The following is a 21,272-nucleotide window of genomic DNA, read 5'->3' on the forward strand; positions in this document are numbered from 1 at the left end:
ACAAGTTCCATTGTACAATCATTAGTGACTACGTTTACCTTGAAGTCATTGTTGTATCTACCATAGTTTACTCGACCCATGTTTTCTACCAACACATCCAGATTTGCTCCAGCCTTCCCGGTTATATTTATCATGTTTGATTTGCCTCTTTCAAGGACTCCCTGAGGAACCTGTAAGCAAAACACCAAAAGGAGAAAAATAACGTGAGGACAAAACTCAGGCTATTACACTGGATTACTCATTTCTGAGGCTTACTGGCTTGTACAAGGAAAATATCCCTCTGCTGCCCTGCTTAAGTAAACCCCTACAACTATCATTTAAATTGGTCAATAAGATATTCAGCTAAGTAGTGTTTCAGTTATTCAAATAATGGAAAGTTATCAATTTCCTCAAAAGTGTGGTACATTTCGTTCACTAATTCTATTGGTTTTGAAATTTCAGAGCTCTGCAAGGCTTTTTATTCCTGAAAAACTCAACGAGTTGTCAAGGTCTGTTCAAATGACTGAAAACAGTTTGCACACTTTATAGGTAAAAATATGACTCATTCTCAGATTAAGCTTGGATGCTTTTTTTTTCTTTTGTAAAAGCACTTTAAGATTCTGAATAGAAAACAAAACAACAGTTTGGTTTTGCCAATAGAGACTGTACTGTTTACTATACAATACATCCTAGATGTATTATATAGAAAATAGGGTTCATTAAAGAAATATCAATGCAATATGCTGGAATAAAGAATGAAAGCTGGGCTTTGAGAGTCCATAAATTGACTTTTCTCCTTACTGAGCAGGAACAAAGCTGTGCTGTACACAGCTCAAGGAGGAAAGCGGGGGAGGAATCTACATCCTGTAAAAAATTTTTTTTTTTTTAATTTGTGGTCAATAACCCAATGTCACAAGCAAAGATGTAGACTCAAGCTTCCTGCAATAATCAATTGAAACAATCTGCAGGAGTTGATCAAATATAGTCAACTTCTGATTTGTATCAAACCAGTAGTAAGCAAGCCCAGCTTATAGATTTTTTTTTCCTACTCGTATGAAGACCCTAGACCAATTTTCAATTGTCTTGATACTAATGGTAAGACTTTTAAGCTGACCACAGAAACGGTGTGTACAGATTAGAATATTTTAAAAGCTTTAGTAAAGTGTAGAATGTACCAACTGTATGATCCCTTTTTTTCTCTTTACGTTTCATATTAAATAAACTAAACTGTATTTGTGTACATGGGGTAAAAAAGTCACAAAGTACACAGTACAATTATTAATCAGAGCTACCCAAAGGCAGCAAGTGACAGACATGGATATCAGTAGTTGTAAGGTCAATATTTACCCCATCTACGGAGACATACGCACGGTCGTGGACTCCATTTAAAGGTGAAAAGAGTGGTGTTGGCTCACTACAATTTTTGGGGAAAGTAGTCCTGTACAGCACAAATCCAAAATACTAGAAGAAAAAAAATTAGAGAACCAAGTTATTCTGAGGCTACACTTGAGGCCACACAATGGAAACCATTAACCAGAATTTCTGCCTACACATTAGAAGAGTAATTTCAACTTTCATATCCTGTCTGGAGCGATAATCACAAATGGTTTCAGATATCCAGGTTTAAATCTTGTCAAGTGATTTCAATCTTCAATACTCAACGTAAATTTCATAAAGTTTCGTACACATATTTACATAACCTTAAAGATAAAGGTCTCAGTTAAGATTTCTCCTCCTCTGCATCTCAGTAAGAGTAAAGGGTCATGAACTGAATCCACTGATATTTCTCCATTTTCAGTGAACTACTGACAACTGGAAAAAACACTGCAACTGAAGCTTAGGTAACAAGCTAAAAAACTGCACCCTACAACCAAAAACTGACACCAGTACTGCCAGTATAGGAGAACCAGCTGCTATACTACTGGAACAATTAAGAATATTTTCATGTGAAATACTGCCATCAGGGGACAACAGAATCAGTGCTGCTGGATTTGTTCCTGTAACAAATGAAACAAACACATGGAAACCATTCTGTTTTTCCCCAGTAGTATTAACATAACACCATAGTCTGCCATGAATTGGATTTTAACTTGGTTCCTGGCCTCCGGGGCAAGAAGAGATGGGAGCACGGCAGTTCCAGCTAGGGCGACCAGATGTCTCGATTTTATTGGGACAGTCCTGCTATTTGGGGCTTTTTCTTATACAGGTGCCTATTACTCCCCACCCCCGTCCCGATTTTTCATACTTCCTGTCTGGTCACCTTAGTTCCAGCTAGTCACATGTGACCACCAATGCATTCAACCGGCAGCACAGATGGTAGGAAAAACAAAACAGAGGGAGGCTGTGACCATTATGGACCGCCCCTTTTCCTGAGGCATCTCTGAGGTCCCCATGAAACTAAGGCAGGTGACAGAGTGTAACAGCTGCAAAGCCCAGCAGAGTGTGGAGAAGAGCAATGCCAATTACAGAACCAGTTTCTCCTCTCTTGGTTTTCACACCTCAACTGCTAGAACAGGGCCTCATCCTCCCTGATTGAACTGACCTCGTTATCTCTAGCTTGCTTGCTAGCACACATATATATACCTGCCCCTGGATATTTCCATTACATGCATCTGAGGAAGTGGGTATTCACCCACGAAAGCTCATGCTCCAAAACGTCTGTTAGTCTATAAGGTGCCACAGGATTCTTTGCTGCTTTTACAGATCCAGACTAACACGGCTACCCTCTGATACAATGCATAGAGGGTGAGCTGCTTGAAACATGACCCAATGAGCAGGGATGCTAAAACCAGGGAGCTGAGTGGTCAGAGGCTCCTTTTAAATCAGTTTCTTTTCATAGGGTCTTTCAGCAGCTGACTGAGTGCCTGCTCTCTGCTCCCACAGAAGCGCACAAGTAGCAGGACAGCTCCTGAGCCTCTCTTCCTCCGGCTGGATCACTCTGGTATATGCAGGTAGAGGCAGAGAAGGAAAGCCATCCAGCTTACCGGCCGGTCGTTCTGGTTTGGCCAGGACAGATTTGGGTTTTGAACCCAGCCCAGCTAACGTTCAGAACTGGGTTTTGAATCCATCCCATCCAGTGTCCTGGGACTATGGAGCAGGTAGCTGCTCAGCAATCCTGCCCACCACACGTTTCCTAGTGGTTGCTTCTTTCAGCTGTAGGCAACTGGCTCCTAATCTGTACTTAGCTCAGCAGAGGGGGTGATCTGGGAGCCAGATGCATGCAGTGGAAAGATGGGGCCAGTGAGCAGCCAGGAGGCGAACAGAAAAGAAGTCGGGGAGAAGGGGCAAAAAATGTGGGGAGAGAAGGAGGATGAAGCCACGGCAAGAAGAGGAAGATGGGAGCAAGATGCTTTTTCCAAGAGGTATTTTTCTAAATCAGCCTGTGGTGTAGAGGCCCCTTGGTGGATGGGATGTGTGCACTCTGATGAGTCCTGGGTGACTACTCTCAGAATTTTTTCTATCTACATTCTGAAGAGGAAAGGAAGTAAAAATAAACAAGATACCCACAAAACATCAACCTTGTGACACCCCGTCCCATCCCACCCCCTCAGATCCCCTGCCCTGTTTATCAAGAGAATTGTCCCTGGCAGATGTTTTGACACATCACCAACTATATACCAGAGAGAAAGAAAGAATAGACAGACCAAGGAGAAAGAGTGGGGAAAATCTGGAAAACAGGGAGGAACAAGGTGGAAGGGATCTTTGAAACCTAGTGCTTCACAGAGAGACTATAAAAGAGGAGAAAGAGCACGAGAAATGGAGGAAGATACTGAGGATGAAGAAAAAATGGAAAGCAGAGATAACAAAAATACATAAAAAGGGAGAGAGAAAATGAGCCAAAAAACCCCAGGTGAGATTCAGCAGCGATGTCAAAAATATGGTGGCCGCAGGAACAGATGGTGTCACAGATGGGGAGGGGACTCCAACCCAAGGAACCTTGGAACAACTACTGTAAGAAGCACAACACTGCAAGATTTAAAGGACCAAGTTCAGACATGGTTTAAGATCTTTCACCCCAATGCAGTGATATCAGGGTTAAATTGCATGTAAGATTTGGAAAATGATCACTTAGTAGTTACATGAGAAAGTCTTACCTGCTGCAACTGAACAAAGGTTAAGGGGTAAGTGCTTCTTATTGGCCCAGAGGGTGACAGGTCATCAAGCAGCTCTGCTACTGTGCCTAGCTGCAATGCAGAAAAAAGCAGATTTAGACTGGTCATAAAATTCAATGTTTAATGAGTAGCTAAATAAGACAAGACAACAATATGGTCCAAATTCTGCTCTCAGTTACACTGGTGTAAATCTGATGTAATTATTGACTTCCAATGAATTACTCCAAATTTATTATCTGAGGTAGCTCGGAGCAGAATTTGGCTTTGTCAAGTACCATCTAAGAGGACTTTTAAAATGACTGAACTCGCATTTATTTTTGAAGCAGTAAGGCCCCAATTCAGCAAGATGTTTAGGCATAAGTTGAAATTTAAGCATGCAATCAGTCCACTGACTTTAGTAAGACAATGCATAAGCTTAAAGTGAAACATGTGCTTAAGTACCTTTCTGAATCGGTCCAATAGGCACAACTATACTGCAGGTTAATATACCCATGATGCCCTCTGACCTCTTTTTGAGATGATAAAAGCTCTCTTGCAGACTATGCTTCTCTCTCAACATTTGCTGTGGATTCTGTGTATTAGTCAGGATTCACACAATATGCATAACACCCTCTATGGGCTCAAAGGTTCAAGTATTTTGGGCTTTTTTAAATAAGAGCATCAGAATTTTAGTCTATTTTACATAAGTGTCTCCAAGGGCCCAGCGTAAATTACATTGGTGATTCCAAATATTTTCCAAAGTCAGTATTTGCTTTCAAGTAATGTTGCAGAAAAGCCACTACAAAAAATGGCACTTAAAATGTTGTAGAATTCAATATATATTTTAAACACATTCACAGTAAAAAGAAAACAATGAAATGCTGGGCGTTTCAAAATAACAAAAGAGCAAGCTTTTGCACAGGCACGTTCAAAAATTAGAAATGCTGCAACATTAAAAACAAACATCAACATTATGTATGCAATTTTTCTACACGTTATAGGATAACACAAATCATCTACTCACACGCAATCATTGATTTTGTACATAAAAACAGAGTGACTACTCAAAGACAGTAGTCTGGATATAAGTGGGCTATTCATGCAATAATCTTTTAAAATTTACCAGTTCTATGGCATGCGCCTCACCATGGTAATTGAGTGCTTCCCAAAATTATCCAGTATACACAAAGTAAGGTTATTTCTCTTCCCGCCAGCAAGCAGGAAGTGGACTCTTTTGGAGGAGGAGAGAAATGGGAGGAAAGTGGCTTACTGTGGTACGGTCAGGTCAAAGTAGTGGGTTTTGTGTTTTGCTTTGACCATGCTGAGGTTCATGGTCCATGCCAACCTCTTTGTGCAAGAAATCCAGATTAATGAATTAGTCACCTAGAAAGCTAGGTCTTTTGCACATGAGTTTGATTCTTGAGGTTGACAGTTCATCGTTCCAGTGGCAAACAGCTGTTGTGGGAGATCATAATCAAGCAGAAAGATGATCCCTCAGACAATATGGATACAGTATGTGGAGTAACAGGCCAATTAAAAATCCTGTGGCCTGATTCTCAGAGATGCCATGGATCTGCACCTCCCATTTATGTCACCAGAAGTTGTGGATGTTAGGGATGCAAATATTGTTTAAGAAGTTAACCAGTTAAATGACTAAAATTATATTGTTTAACAGAGTGCAGGGCTGGGACTGCTCCTGCTACTGGAATCAGTGGCTGCGGTCCGGGGCCGCTGCTGGGGTCAGCATGGCCTAGGGCTGCTGGTCCCACTGGTGCGGCCACTGCTCCCATTGGACAGGCTGGGGTTGGCCAGCCAGCAGGTGCTGGGGCTGCTCCAGCCAGCAAGGCTGGTGCTGGGGCTGCTCCAGCCCGCCCAGGATGTACACATAGCTGTGTGTAATTTTACTCACTATTGAATATATACTAGCTCAGAGAAACCCTTATAAGGCAGCCTCTTGTCTTCTGAGACCACCCTAAAGTATGCTTAGTCAGAGGGGGCAGTTCTGCTTCACCTTGACTGGATAGCCATTTCTGTGAGAAATTTCACTTCTGCAGACCACTTGGGCTGGATGACTTAAGACAGGTTGTGCTGTATTAACTGTTATCAATAATGAATGTTGCAACACTTCATATGCCATAGCAAAATGGGTCAGGCTTATCAATCAAAAAGGCTGTCTGCCCAAAACTAAAGAATTACAGAGCACTATCCAAACTTATGAATTACTACATCCAGCTTACCAACTCCCCCAAACAAAAAAAAATGTCCCTCATGGCATATAGAGTATTTATTTGCAAAACACAGCACCTCCTCTCTTCCCATCCTCCTCTTTCCTTTCAATCCACCAGCAGCTAAAGCAGCCTCTCATTAAACTTCTATCTTCAGCAGGCTGTGAAATAAACCCCACCGGCTTACCCAAACTTTGAGTTGTCCAAAGGCTGAATAACTAGAGCTATACAAATATCATGCATTTTAGTGAGACTTAACACACAGCACAGTGCATATTATAAACACTGTATTTTATTTACAAGGCATGTACATTAACATATTTCCTTCTGGTGTAATAAGGTAAATGTTAGTAATTGGTGGAGGTAATTTTGAGACCAGAGTCAAAATGCTTGTCAAACTGAATAAACCCCATTTTACACGGCTAATTTTGGCAAAGCAGTGTTAGTCCTATGGCTTAGCACTTCCATAGTGCTTTTCATCTGCAGATCTCATAGAGGTTAACAAAATTATCATCCTCCCATTTTACAGAAGGGGAAACTGAGGCAGAGGTTAACTGATTTACTCAAAGTCAGACAGCAAGAAAATGGCTGAGCTAGGAAGAGAAGTCAGAACTCCTGTCTCCTAGTCCCATGTCCCGTATCTGTCTCTCCTCAAGAGGGTTAAGAAGCCTTTTATCTCTGAGTTTCTATTCCCTCCTCCCTGCTCCTTTATATAGTGCCCGTAGATGGCTATTTCAACTTCACAAAAACATTCTTTACAAAGAAACAAGTAAGCATGCAGATAGACTTACAGGGTAATAAATGAGCATTTACCTTTTCCATTGTCACTCGCCCATATGCATATTTGGGTGTTGTTGGCGGGATAGGGCCCTCAGGTAAGTGATTATACTAGGAAAATAAGAGACACCAAATGAAACTTTAATATGAAACACATTTTAACCAAATTCTCATCTAACATTTTGTAACTTAAGGGGAATAAAGACACCAAACTAATGATAGATTTGGCCAAAAGCAACATTTTTCATAGAGCTGTAGGAATGCATTTGCAGGAGGTCTTAAAACGGAAGTGTTAAAATCCACCTGATTTGGTTATGTATTACACATGATTTTAACAGTAACTCAGAAATGGGAGCCTTCATAAGAATGTAGATAAATAGACAAATAGTTGCCTGACACTGCAGTCTCTTCAAATCTCATGTAAACCATTCCCAGTTTGTGAAACCATCTGTTCTTTCGAGCAGGTTTTTGTACGTTATGATAGCTAGCCTGGGCCTGCCAGAGTCTCTATAAGACTCTGGGCTTGTCTACATCAGAAAGTTGCAGCGCTGGTGAGGGAGTTACAGCGCTGCAACTTTGAAGGTGTACACATCTGCAGGGCATCACCAGCGCTGCAACTCCCTGTTTGCAGCGCTGGCCGTACTCCCGTTTTGTCTCGGGTGTAGAGGATCCAGCGCTGGTGATCCAGCGCTGGTAATCCAATGTAGACACTTACCAGCGCTTTTCTTGACCTCCGTGGAAGGAGGAAGCCTCTGGTAATCAAGCTGGTCTCCTTTCCCGGTTTGCTCTCTCGTTCCCGGAACCCCGAGCAAGCAGGTCTCCTTCCCTGCGGTTTGCTGGGTGGCTCCGGGAACGCGAGAGCAAACCGCGGCGAAGCTGGTCTCCTTTCCCGGTTTGCTCTCTCGTTCCCGGAACCCCGAGCAAGCAGGTCTCCTTCCCTGCGGTTTGCTGGGTGGCTCCGGGAACGCGAGAGCAAACCGCGGCGAATCTGGTCTCCTTTCCCGGTTTGCTCTCTCGTTCCCGGAACCCCGAGCAAGCAGGTCTCCTTCCCTGCGGTTTGCTGGGTGGCTCCGGGAACGCGAGAGCAAACCGCGGCGAAGCTGGTCTCCTTTCCCGGTTTGCTCTCTCGTTCCCCGAACCCCCGAGCAAGCAGGTCTCCTTCCCTGCGGTTTGCTGGGTGGCTCCGGGAACGCGAGAGCAAACCGCGGCGAAGCTGGTCTCCTTTCCCGGTTTGCTCTCGCGTTCCCGGAACCCCCCTTGAAGCCGCCCAACAGCGCTGCAGTGTGGCCACATCTAACACCACTTGCAGCGCTGGTTGCTGTAAGTGTGGCCACTCTGCAGCGCTGGCCCTATACAGCTGTACTAATACAGCTGTAACAACCAGCGCTGCAAAATTTTAGATGTAGACATGGCCACAGACTCATCCAATACACATCACACATTCTGTCCACTAAGGGCCCAACTCCACGCTCAATGCCACCAGTCAAGTTCTGATTTACTCCAGACAAGCATAGTGGCCACTGTAAACAGACTTTGTTCAGAAATAAGGCAGGGCTCTGCAGAACCCATTTTATTCACTTTGTATCCCTGCCTTGTTCATTGAACAAGATCCTGTCTGGGCACTGAAAAGGCAGAACTCCAGCAGAAGAGATGCATACTTACATGTGCACAACGGGGCCTCATTAAGATTGCCTGCACAGCCTTAAGCATTGCCTCACTTTGGAGTACTTAGTTTTGCATCTCTAAATCTTTTAACACCTTTTTTTTTTTTTTTTTTTTTTAAGTTTCCTAGGTTTGTTTTTTTCTTTGAAATAAAAAATTCCATCTTGTGAACTTATTTGCTATTCAGCACCAGGCTGTTATGTCTTGCACAAGATGCATGCTCAAAGCCCTGCCTCATCTCTTAGGCACTTGCTGAGGTAAAAATTCATTCAAATCACCTAATTCTGCATGCACAATACTAATAGATTGTTTGGAGATACTAAAATAGCTCATGGAATTTGAAAAACACAATAGTAAGTGCACACGCATAAAATGTTGGTATTAGGGTTGCCAACTTTCTACTCACACAAAACCAGAACACCCCCTGCCCCACCCCTCCTCCGAGACCCCACACCTTGTCTGAGACCCCATCCCTCCTCCGTCGCTTACTCCTCCCTCCCTCACTTGCTCATTTTCACTGGACTGGCTCAGGGGGTTGGGGTACAGGAGGGGGTGAGGGCTCCAGTGGGGTGTGTGGCCAGAAAGGAGGAGTTCAGGGTGCGGGAGGGGGCTCCAGGTTGAGGTCTAAAGTGGGTTGGGATGCATGAAGGGATGACGGCTCCGGATGGGGGTGCAGGGGGCAGCTCTGGGCTGGGGAGTGGAGCTGAGTGGTTCAGAGTATGAGAGGGAGCTCCGGGCTGAGGCAGGGGGTTGTGGTGTGGGAGGGGGTACGGACTCTGGGCTGGGGGTATGGGTTCTGGGGTGAGGGAAGAAACGAGGGGTTCATGGTGCAGGAGGTGACTCCACGCTGGGGCAGGGGAGGATAAGGGCTCCGGCTGGGAGTGTGGACTCTAGTGTGAGGCTGGGGATGAGGGATTTGGGGTGCAGGAGGGGGCTCCGGGTTGGGGCTGAAGAGTTCGGAGTGCGAGAGGGTGCTTTGGGCTGGGGGGGGAGGGGAGGACTCCGGTTGTGGGTGCAGGCTCTGGGCTAAGGATGAGGGGTTTGGGGTGGAGGAAGGTGCTCCGGGCTGGGATCAAGGGGCTCAGAGGGCAGAAGGGGGATCAGGGCTGGGGCAGGGTGTTGGTTTGCAGGGGAGAGGGTTTCAGGCTCTGGGCATTGCTTACATCAGGTAGCCCCTGCACTCAGGAATCAGAGGCGGGACATGCCACTGCTTCCAGGAGCTGCAGGGAGCCTGCCTTAGCCCTGCTGTGGCACCAAGTGGACTTTTAAACAACCCGGTCAGACCAGAGTCGCCAGGGTTCCTTTTCTGCCAGACACCAGGCAACCCTAGTTGGTATAGGGTGGGCATAAGAGGAAGTTAGTCATCTTGTGGAGTAACCCTGGTTCTTCGAGCTGTGTTCCCCTATGGGTGTTTCACTATAGATGTGTGTCCCTGCGCTTCTGATTGGAGATTTGTGTAGCAATGTCCATTCAGCCCACATATACACTCCTCCACCTGTCCCGTGCTCTGCCTTGAGGCTAATTAGCGTTGAGTGGGCGAACCACCCTCAGTTCCTTCTCTATCACAAAGCCTCTGTTGAGAACTCTAAAGTAGAAGGGAGGAGGGTGGGTTGTGGAGCACGCATAGGGACACACATCTCCAAGAACCATTGTTACTGCTCAGTGTGAATAACTTCCTCTTCTTCTTTCAGTAGTGTCCCTATACATGCTCCACTGTAGGTGACACCCAAGCAGTGTCCAGATGGGAGATTGGGGCTTTGGAATCAAGTCTGTTATGGATGATAATACTGCACAGCTGAAGTTACATTGGAAGCAGAGTTCCCAGTGATCATGTAGTGTTCTGCAGTGGTATGAAGAGACGCCCTGGTGGCTGCTCTGCTGATTTCTGAGATAGGGACGTTCTTGAGGAAGGCGACCGAGGAGGAAACCGACCTTGTGAAGTGCGTGCGGATTAAAGATGGAGGTACTACACTGCAAACCTCATAGCAGTGTTTGATACAGTTCGAGACCCATTTGGAGAGTCTTTGGGCTGATATTGCTGCGCCTTTAGACATATCTGGAATGGAAAGGAAAAGCTTAGATTTCCTAAAAGCATTAAACCTGTCCAAGAAGGTGGCCAGGGCTCTCCTAACATCTAGAGTGTGAAGTATGGCCTCCCTGTTATTGCAGTGAAGCTTAGGATAAAAGGTTGGGAGGTTAATCGGTTGGTTCACGAGAAAAGATGAAGTCGCCTTGGGTATGAGCTTTGGGTGCAGCCCGAGAGCAACCTTGTCATGAAAGAAGACTGTAAAAAGGCGAGTGCGCCATCAGTGCTGCTATCTCCCCATTTCTCCTCACCGAGGTGATGATCAGAAATGCTGTCTTCATTGACAGGTGTATAAGTGAACAAGTGGCAACAGGTTCAAAGGGTAGTCTAGTCAGGCTCTTTAAAACTAAGGGTATGTCTACATCTACAATTTTGCAGCGCTGGTTGTTACAGCTGTATTAGTACAGCTGTATCGGGCCAGCGCTGCAGAGTGGCCACACTTACAGCAACCAGCGCTGCAAGTGGTGTTAGATGTGGCCACACTGCAGCGCTGTTGGGCGGCTTCAAGGGGGGTTCGGGGAACGCGAGAGCAAACCGAGGAAGGAGACCTGCTTGCACGGGGGTTCGGGGAACGCGAGAGCAAACCGGGGAAGGAGACCTGCTTGCACGGGGGTTCGGGGAACGCGAGAGCAAACCGGGGAAGGAGACCTGCTTCCCCGCGGTTTGCTCTCGCGTTCCCCGAACCCCCCGTGCAAGCAGGTCTCCTTCCCCGGTTTGCTCTCGCGTTCCCCGAATCCCCGTGCAAGCAGGTCTCCTTCCCCGGTTTGCTCTCGCGTTCCCCGAACCCCCCGTGCAAGCAGGTCTCCTTCCCCGGTTTGCTCTCGCGTTCCCCGAATCCCCGTGCAAGCAGGTCTCCTTCCCCGGTTTGCTCTCGCGTTCCCCGAACCCCCCTGCAAACCGCGGGGAAGGAGACCTGCTTGCTCGGGGGTTCGGGGAACGCGAGAGCAAACCGGGGAAGGAGACCTGCTTGCACGGGGATTCGGGGAACGCGAGAGCAAACCGGGGAAGGAGACCTGCTTGCACAGGGGGTTCGGGGAACGCGAGAGCAAACCGGGGAAGGAGACCTGCTTCCCCGCGGTTTGCTCTCGCGTTCCCCGAACCCCCCTGCAAACCGCGGGGAAGGAGACCCACTTGGGGGGGGATTCGGAGAACACCGGAGCAAACCGCGGGAAAGGAGACCTGCTTGATTACCAGAGAGGCTTCCTCAGGTATGCTGGGATACCTGCTTATTCCACGGAGGTCAAGAAAAGCGCTGGTAAGTGTCTACACTTGATTACCAGCGCTGGATCACCAGCGCTGGATCCTCTACACCCGAGACGAAACGGGAGCACGGCCAGCGCTGCAAACAGGGAGTTGCAGCGCTGGTGATGCCCTGCAGATGTGTACACCTCCTAAGTTGCAGCGCTGTAACCCCCTCACCAGCGCTGCAACTTTGTGATGTAGACAAGCCCTAAGTTCAGGTCCCATGTTGAGATGGGATGTCTGGGTTGGGGAAAGAGGTTTGTTATGCCCTGGAGGTATCTCTTTCTAGCTGGGTGTGAGAAAACTGAGTATCCCTCTACTGGTTGATGGAAAACCACTATGGCCGCCAGGCATACTTGAGTGAACTGAGAGATAATCCTGACATCTTAAGTATGTGGTCTAAAATCACAGGGAGAGTAGCAGATGCCAGGATAATTTGCCTGGAATTCCACTGAACTCGAGACCTGGTCCACTTTTTCAGGTAAGTACGACTGGCAGTCAATTTCTTACTGTATAGTAACACTTTCTGTACCTCCTCAGAGCAGAAGCTCTCTATGTATTGGAACCATGAAGGATCCAGGCCTTGAGTCACAGTATCCGCAGGTTGGTATGGAAAGTGGATCCTTCATTCTGCAAGAGGAGGTAAGGAGTGGGTTGAAGAGGGATTGGTGGACATGCCGCCAGTTGTGACAGCTATGGGCATCACATCAATCTTGGCCACTTGGGAGCAATCAGTATGACATTGGCTTTTTCTCTTTTTATTTGTGACAGGATCTTCAGCTGCAGAAGGAATGAGAGGAAGGTGTATAGAAGGCCCTCGTCCCTTGGAAGAAGGAGAGTGTCCAAGGCCAGCATGGACATTTCTTGTTCCGATAAGTGACGAACAAGCATATTGTCAGTGTCTCCCATTGACTGAATATGCTGTGAAGTACTATGGGGTTCATTTCCCACTCATGGTTGTGTGAGAACTTGTGATTAAGACTGTCTGCTGTTGTGTTCTGCACTCTCGGCCGACAGGCCACTGACAATAGAGCATTATGGGAAATGCACCAGTTCCAGAGCTTTAACACTTCTGCGCAGAGGACGACAATCTGGTGCCTCCCTGGCAATTTATATAGTACATGCACACAATGTTGTCCATCACGACTTTCATGTGTGTACCTCTGATCAGTGGAAGAAAGTGAACATAAGCATTCCTGACCACTCTGAGGTTGATGTGGAGAGTTGCCTCCATGGGCGACCATTTGCCCTGAGTCATGAGGTTGTTGAGATGTGCAACCAAATCTATCAGGGATGCTTACGTAGTGAGTAGTAGTGTTGGGGGGACTGTGTGAGTGGGACCCCTGTGCAAACAGCTGTTGAGTCTTTCCACCAAACCAGGGAGTGTTTGACCCAGAAAGGCACTGAGAGGTCTGTCTAACCTGCCTTTTTTTGGCCTGTAAACTGAGCTGAACTACATCTGCAGGCACCTCATGTGAAGTCTGGCTGGAGATATTACAAACATGCCTGCTGCCACATGCCCCAGAATCTGGAGGCAATGTCTGGCTAAGCGCATTTCTAAAGAAGCAAAGTATCCTTGAACAGACTGCTAATTGCTCTGTCTCTAGTCAGGAGCAGTTGAGAAGGAACTGAAGGGGGTTTGCCTGCACAATGATAATTAGCCTCGAGACAGAGCATGGGCGGCAAGGTTTGGAGCACCTGTGCAGGCCAGACACTGCTTCCAAAGATCTCTGATCAGAACTGCGGGGATGCACCTGCACATACACTTACAGTGGAGCACCTATAGAGACATTACTTGAAGAACTGCTGCCCTCCATTGAAGATAGTTGGAATAAATAGTTAAATTCCAAACTTGTCTTTATGGAACCAGATGAACGAAACAGCAGCAGCCTCCACCACAAGGGCACACTTCACCATTCAAAATAAAGGCACATGTACGCAAAGAGGTTGTGCTAGCTGTTGTTCTGTGAAGGTCTGCATGTCTCTGAAAGAGTGGCAGTAACGCCACAGAAGGAGACCAAAAACTCTGGTCTCCCCTGAAAAGTTAGGTTGATGTAACTACAGCAAGGGATAGCTCAGTGGTTTGAGCATTGGCCTGCGAAACCCAGGGTTGTGAGTTCAATCCTTGAGGGGACCACCCAGAGATCTGGGGCAAAATCAGTACTTGATCCTGCTAGTGAAAGGCAGGCGGCTGGACTCGATAACCCTTCGGGGTCCCTTCCAGCTCTATGAGATAGGTATATCTCCATATAGCAATACAGATACACCTTGTCATAAATGTAAAGGGAAGGATAACAACCTTTATGTATGCACTAACATAAATCCCTCCTGACCAGAGATACAGAATCACTTACCTGTAAGGAGTTAATCAGTTCAATTAACCTAGTTGGCACCTGACCAGAAGGATCAATGGGGAAAGAAGATGCGTTCAAATCTGAGGAGGGGAGGGGGCGGGAGGTTTTGTTTGTGCTCTCTTTGTTGGTTCCCTCTCTGGACAAAGAAAGAGACCAAGCAGGTAACCTAGCTCCTAAAAAGATTCTGAACCGATACATCTAAAAATTACAGAAATTGTAAGTAATGGCAAGGAAATATGTTAGATTACCTTTTGTTTTAGTTTGTGAATTTTCCTTATCCTAAGAGGGAGGTTTATTCCTGTTTTTGTTACTTTGAAGTTGAGCCTAGAGAGGAAACCTCTGTGTTTTAAATCTTTTCATTTACCCTGTAAAGTTATCTTCCATCTTGATTTTGCAGGTGTGATTCTTTTACTTTTTTAATAAAATTCTTCTTTGAAGAACCTGATTGATTTTCAGTGTCCTAAAAAACTGCGATTTGGTCTGTGCTCACTTTGTTAACCTCTCAGTTGGTATATTATTCTCAAGCCTTGACAGGAAAGGGAGTGAAGGGGTATGGGGAGATATTTTGGGGGAGATAGGGCTCCAAGTGGCCCCTCCGTGAATGTTTGTTTAAATCACTTGGTGGTGGCAGCAACACCCTCCAAGGACAAGGAAAGGAATTTGTGCCTTGGGGAAGTTTTAACCTAAGATGATGGAATATAAGCTTAGGGGGTCTACCATGCGGGTCCCCACATCTGTACCCCAGAGTTCAGAGTGGGGAGGGAACCCTGACACACCTAGATTGACAAAAAAATGCTACTGGTACTCGAGGAGACAGAACTCCTACACCTATGGAAAAACCCCTTCCATCCACGCAGTCTGCAGCTACACTATGTGGTTATGTAGTAGTAAGATTTTATGTTTGTATTTTGTATAATTTAGACTGCAGGATAAAGAATAATAACATAACATAACATGTATTAAATGTACTGGTGTATGATTTGGCCACATCCTACCAGCCACCCTTTCTGAAAGCAGAAAGGAATAGTCAATGGGCCATTGGTAGAATGCATCAGAAAGAATCTGTGGCTGTGCTGATTTCAAGGCAGTGACAGACCTTTTAGGGTCACCACTTAGTTGAAGGTTTAGCATTTTAAACTAAGTGAAAGAATGCAATGGTTGTTTTACTCTTGCATTGCAATTTGATGTTCCTGTTCAAATGTTCTGAGTAAATCAGGTCCGTTTTGTGTGTGAAGGAGGAATGTGTATGTTAAAAGATAAGCGTGAAGGTCATCACCAGACCAAATGTTCTAGGGAGGAACCGAAGACAGGTACAAGGGCACCAGGAGGCTGCAACAAATCCCTACTGAAATGTCAGAGGAGGGCAGATTGACGACTCTAAAGATGAGAAAGGCACCTATCAATGGGGACAAAATAACTGTAATCAAAACTAGTATGGGGTAACTCCCTGAGAAACCTGATGAAAGAACAAGACAAAGGATGAAAACAACAATTTATGAAAACAAGCACTTGTCAAACAACAACTGATTACAGCATGATGGTGCAAAACTCACTGGTCCCAATGAAGAAAAATCACTATATAAACAGGATGCCTTGCTATGAAACTTTGGGTTCATCCTGCCAAGACTTCTCTGGAGTATCATGTCAGGACCAACAGAACCCAGATCCCACCTACCTGTGATCAACCTTTCTGGGCACTACATTGATCTGGACTGGTAACTATAACCTGGACTGGCGGGACAGTGGTGTGTGTGGGTGTGGGTGTGAGAGAGCGAGAGAGAGAAAATGCATATGCTAATTGGTATATCTTCAAAAAGTGTGGTATATTGCCTTTTCCCATGAAAAAGATCCCATGTGCTTCTTATAAATCTTATAAAATTCTGCTGTACAGCAATCCTGTAGAGGATTTTGGGATGCTCCAGACAGCAGCAGGTCCCGCTTAGCCCTTCCTTTTGGTATCTATTACTAGAAAAGCTCCGTTTTGTCTGTTTGCTTGTTTTTTCTTGTGTGTTAATGGAAAGGCTAATGAATGGACTTCAGTGACTCAGACACAGGTTTGATACAGGAGTGGGTGGGTGAGATTCTGTAGCCTGTGTTGTGCAGAAGGTCAGACTAGATGATCATAATGGTCCCTTTTGACCTTAAAGTCTATGAGCTATGCCACTATAGCCATCGTAGTGTAGATATGGCCAGCGGTGGTAGCAAAGAAGCACTAGAACAGACCAAAGGAATCAGGGGCAGAAAAGCCAGGAGACAGACAGAACAAGTAGCATGTTTTTAAAAGCCAAACTGAAGGAGCTTGTCCACTGGACCATGACAAAGCACTCCCTACATCTGACATATCTCCCCGCCAAGTTCCAACCACTTCACTGGTAGAGCTGTTAAAAGAAAGAATAATTTATATCTCTAGATTATGACATAACTCCACTTCTTCCTCGCTCTTTGTACTTGAAAATGGCTCAACCAGTTCGCTCAAGCTTTCATAAAATCCACTCCAAACAATTTTCACACTAGAGAAGAAACCAGACATAGATCGTTTAAGTCCAAAAGCAGAAAGTGTTAAGCAACTGAAAGAGGCCTGTTAGGACAGGAAAACAGATAATACCCCCACACATCTCTCCACCCTCCCTCCGTGCCCCCCAAAAAGCCTATAGGGGCTCACTGTGTGTTATGCTTAAAACAAATCTATCATTTTGAAAGCAGATATTCATTACAGGACGACTCTCTTTTTAAATGTAACTTTACCTCAAAATGTGATTGAGCAGATAGATTATTATTGGTTTAGAACCCACAGCACAGACAGGAAGATTTTGTTTAGATACTATGGGCATGCAGGGTAAAAGCTAAACAAACCACAGCGTAAAAGTTGTGTACACCAGTCTGGCCTACCAAAATTGACAATGCTTATGCCACCACTTCAGATCCTATCAAAACCAGCTCTCTGCACGAAGTCATATCTCCCTTGGTTCACATGCATGCAAACACTAAAGATCACATTTCAGATAGGCACACACTTTAATTAAGGAACTCAAGAGCAGCACTTTTTTTGTAACATTCATTGGCAAGGGAAGCCACACAAAGATGTGAGGACTCTATACTAACCTGTACTCTAAGAGAGGCAATATAAAGCTATCAAAAAGTAATGAGACTTGGAAGGTTAAGCTTGGGAAAAATACAGAAGGTTATGAGACTGTTCCCCAGTAGCCTTTCAATGGAGACAAAAATAAACCCAACGCGACTTGTGCTTAAACACAGAGAGGGGCCCAAAGCAACTACTTGGATTGAACAGTCTTGAATTTTGGGGTGTTCAAAACCCAGATTCAAATTCCACAGCTCAGCCCATCTCTTGTTTGTAAAAGTTATGAAGGGAAAATCTGTTCATCGGCGTAAGCTTTCCCACTCTTAGAGACCCCAAACACTAGAGTTCACAACAAAGTTTGGAAGCAGACTTTGGGTGATTTTTTACACAACAATCAAAGAATTCAATAGCAGCAAAAAGCAGCAGTGTATTTCAACACCTGAAGTGGATAATAAATAAGTTGGCAGAATTTTTTTTATAATTTTGACAGATAACATCCACGTTTATTTTTAAGCATTTCCCCCTATTTTTATCTATTTAAATTTTTCACAGTTGGGGGAATTATGGAGGAGCCAGACAATAACTAAGGACAGCAGAGATTTAGATTAAAAAAGTTAAAGCTTTATAACCTCTAAATCACAGATTGTCAACATCATCTGTCAAAATATGCAAAGTAAACATCCTTAAATCAAAGTCTAAATAAGCCCTCAAGCAGCACTTTTCTAACTTTGCATATCTGTACATTTCTGTTCTTATCTTTTTTCATTGGTTTGCATGTGCTCAGTGAAATCGACATTTACTGATAAAAAACCTAAACCTTCCAAACCTAGTAATAAATCAGGAGGCAACCCACACCCAGGGCCACCCAGAGGATTCAGGGGGCCCGGGGCAAAGCAATTTGGGGGGGCCCCTCCATAAAAAAAAGTTGCAATATTATAGAATAGTATATTCTCATGGGAGCCCCTGCGGGGCCCATGGCAAATTGCCCCACTTGCCCCGCCCTCTCGGCGGCCCTGCCCACACCCATGCAAAACCAAGAAAGCTCACACAACAAGCCAGTGAGGTTTTAAAGAAACATTCTAAAAGCTGTGTCTTTTATAAACACTCACCCTACCAATGACTTCTCTCAGAGCAAAATATTTGTCAGTGAGGTCCCCTGCTTCACTCAGTGGAGCGTCGTAGTCGTAACTAGTAGGCTGTGATGCATATGGCATGTTTGCCCCTGTGAAAATTAGAAATTAATCAATTAAAAACAATTGATGGAGCTTCTCCAGTTCCCTCCCCAATGGGATAGTTTTTTAGACTTGTTTCTTTCCGCCCACAAATTTCTTTGTTCATAGCAAGATCTCTAAGTCTAGGGATTCAGCCTGGGTTCCCTTCAGGAAACCATCCCTATTCAGGACAGAACTTAAGCACCTGCTTACATTTCACTGAAGTCTGTTGGAGTTAAGCACATGCTTAAGGAACGCCCTGAACTGGAATGGATTTATGCATATGCTTAAGTGTGTTCCTGAATGAGGGCTTTCGATAATGGTGATTAGCAGAGGTGTAGTGCTGCTGAAGTATCGCTCCTGCACCTGAAATATAGAAGGTGATATGCTCTGGCACTTTTTAATTCAAGGGCTCCTGGACACCTAATCCTTCTTCCCCACTGGCATTTAAAATACTTACTTGTGTGTCTTAAGAAAATGAATATAGAATTGATTTAGGACATGGGGGACCTAGAGGTTGAAGGTTTAGCGTGTGTGTACTTTGTAATATACTGTAAACGAAAGGTGTAGACCTCACCTGCAATTGGAAACCAAGCTACTTTTTTCAAATTGTTCCTTACCATTCCAATAGGCAAAATTGGTTCCACCTATAAACATGTACCTAAAAAGAAAAACAAATAAAGCCACTCAAACCAGGCTTTGCTGACTGCCACCTCACTCTCACTTTTCATTAAAAACAAATCCTCTCTTGAACAAGCACTTACATGTTAACGTTAGCACCACGTGCCAGGATTTCATCAAGAGTTTTAGCTATTGTATTTGTTGGCACAACGGAATGAGGGTGACCCCAGTGATCCAGCCAGCCAGTGTAGAATTCAGAGTTTACCTGCCCGGGGTGAAATGTGGAGAGTTGGGGAGAGAACAGGAAAAGTGGGGGGGAGAAGGGGGAATATTAAGGAAACAATATCAGAATTGGAGGTTAAGTTATTTTAAGTTCAATTGATGTCACTAGCAATAAAAAAAAAAAAGCAGCTAAGTGCATTTGAATCATATTCAAATAATGACTGTAAATACGGTGAAATATGTTAAAAGCCACAGGAGATGAGGTAACCCTTTAGTTAGGATTGAATTCTTCTCTCAGAGTGGCTAAGGCATCAAAATGGCTCCTAATCAGCTCACATCCCATTAACTTGTGTAAAAATCTATGCTAGTTAAAAACAGGATGCAGTTTTTTAACCTGCTCTATTAATTCTGCCTCTAACTTCCGCTCTCACACACACTTGACTCACTCATCTAAGCATCTCTACTGCTTTGTACTTACTTTCCTAGGCTGGGAAAAATCAAGACAAATTGGGATCTTCTGAGACCAAAAAATACTCCACAGAACAGCAGTCAGGGATGGATCACAGCACAGCAGCATGGCACAGACATGTACAGAGAAACTGTCCCCAACCTCTGCCTCACCATGAAACAAGAGTTCCAATGTCCCATGGACCCAGGCACCCCAAGGAGCACAAACAACAAGCACTGCTACTGTCGACCCCTCAGTTTTCATTACTATCATAACATTAAGAATATATGGAAATTTAAAAAAAAAAAAAACAAAACGTACCAAGGGGCCTCTAGGTTCACTGCCTCTTTGAGTTAAAAATGCTGCTGTGACATTACCACCTGCAAATAAAAAACAAAACTGAGCGGCAATATCCATGCTATTTCAGTCCTTTGCCTTCAGGAGCAGTAACTGGGATGCTGTACCTCTCTCCCCTGCATCAACAACCACCGAGGTGGACATCTGGGCCTAAATTTTCAGAAGAGGCTAGCGATTTCAGGTGCCCAACTTGAGGCACCAGAAATGGGCCTAGTTATCTGAGTGCTCAGTGCTTTCTGAAAACCATGTCCCTTTCAGAAGCCTCAAGCTGAACACCAAGAACTAAGGCACCCAAAAATCATTAGTTATTTTTGAAAATGTAGGCCTTAATTTAAAGTAGATTTATTCGTGGGAAGTGTAAAAGTCAGGGAATTGGCAAATCAGATTTGGAGTTTCATCTCTAAGTCACTGGTCTGAAAGCCAAGAATAACTGAAAGTCAATACTATTTGACAGATTACCTCCAGGAAATAGGAGGTGTGAGAGATGTGGATTTTTTTCCATTAATAAATGGACTGAGACTACAAACATACCTTACCACAAAGGACAATTCACAAGCGAGGTCCCAGGTTGAAGGCACTTGGAAATTGAACTACATTCACATTGGACTGAAGCCCAGAAAATCTCCCATATTGCCAAGGCTGTGCAGTTTCTAGTGAGGACAAAGTCTCCTGTTCGAACTGGGCACTTTTCACAAGCAAAACACTCACTTAATTCTGCGTGCTTACAGTACCACAGATTGGGGTAATATGTCCCATTTTAACTATGTTCTGCAGCACTAGATTTTCTTCAGAGGAATGCAAGGTGATAATCTGATGGAGCTGGAATTTGGGCTGGACTAAGAGCCCTTGGAAAAACTGCTGACCATTGCTATATTTTTTCAGTAGATTTGCACTGTAAAGAGACCAGACTGGCCCCAG

General features: G+C 44.8%; 1 protein-coding gene across 3 annotated transcripts in view; it reads right to left on the reverse strand.

Annotated features, from left to right (window-relative positions):
* The window catches only part of GLB1 (galactosidase beta 1), an 82,600-nt gene that overhangs the window by 19,812 nt on the left and 41,516 nt on the right, over positions 1 to 21,272 (reverse strand). For all 3 annotated transcript variants that reach the window (XM_050937995.1, XM_050937994.1, XM_050937996.1), the window contains 8 exons: positions 20,319 to 20,377; positions 19,471 to 19,592; positions 19,327 to 19,367; positions 18,605 to 18,717; positions 7,109 to 7,183; positions 4,074 to 4,163; positions 1,327 to 1,440; positions 39 to 170 (listed from right to left, as the gene is read on the reverse strand). In XM_050937995.1, the coding sequence (XP_050793952.1) occupies positions 39 to 170; positions 1,327 to 1,440; positions 4,074 to 4,163; positions 7,109 to 7,183; positions 18,605 to 18,717; positions 19,327 to 19,367; positions 19,471 to 19,592; positions 20,319 to 20,377 (746 nt within the window). The remainder of the gene's footprint in view (positions 1 to 38; positions 171 to 1,326; positions 1,441 to 4,073; positions 4,164 to 7,108; positions 7,184 to 18,604; positions 18,718 to 19,326; positions 19,368 to 19,470; positions 19,593 to 20,318; positions 20,378 to 21,272) is intronic.

This window comes from Gopherus flavomarginatus, chromosome 2 (assembly GCF_025201925.1).
Source record: "Gopherus flavomarginatus isolate rGopFla2 chromosome 2, rGopFla2.mat.asm, whole genome shotgun sequence".
Classification (NCBI taxonomy): domain Eukaryota; kingdom Metazoa; phylum Chordata; order Testudines; family Testudinidae; genus Gopherus; species Gopherus flavomarginatus.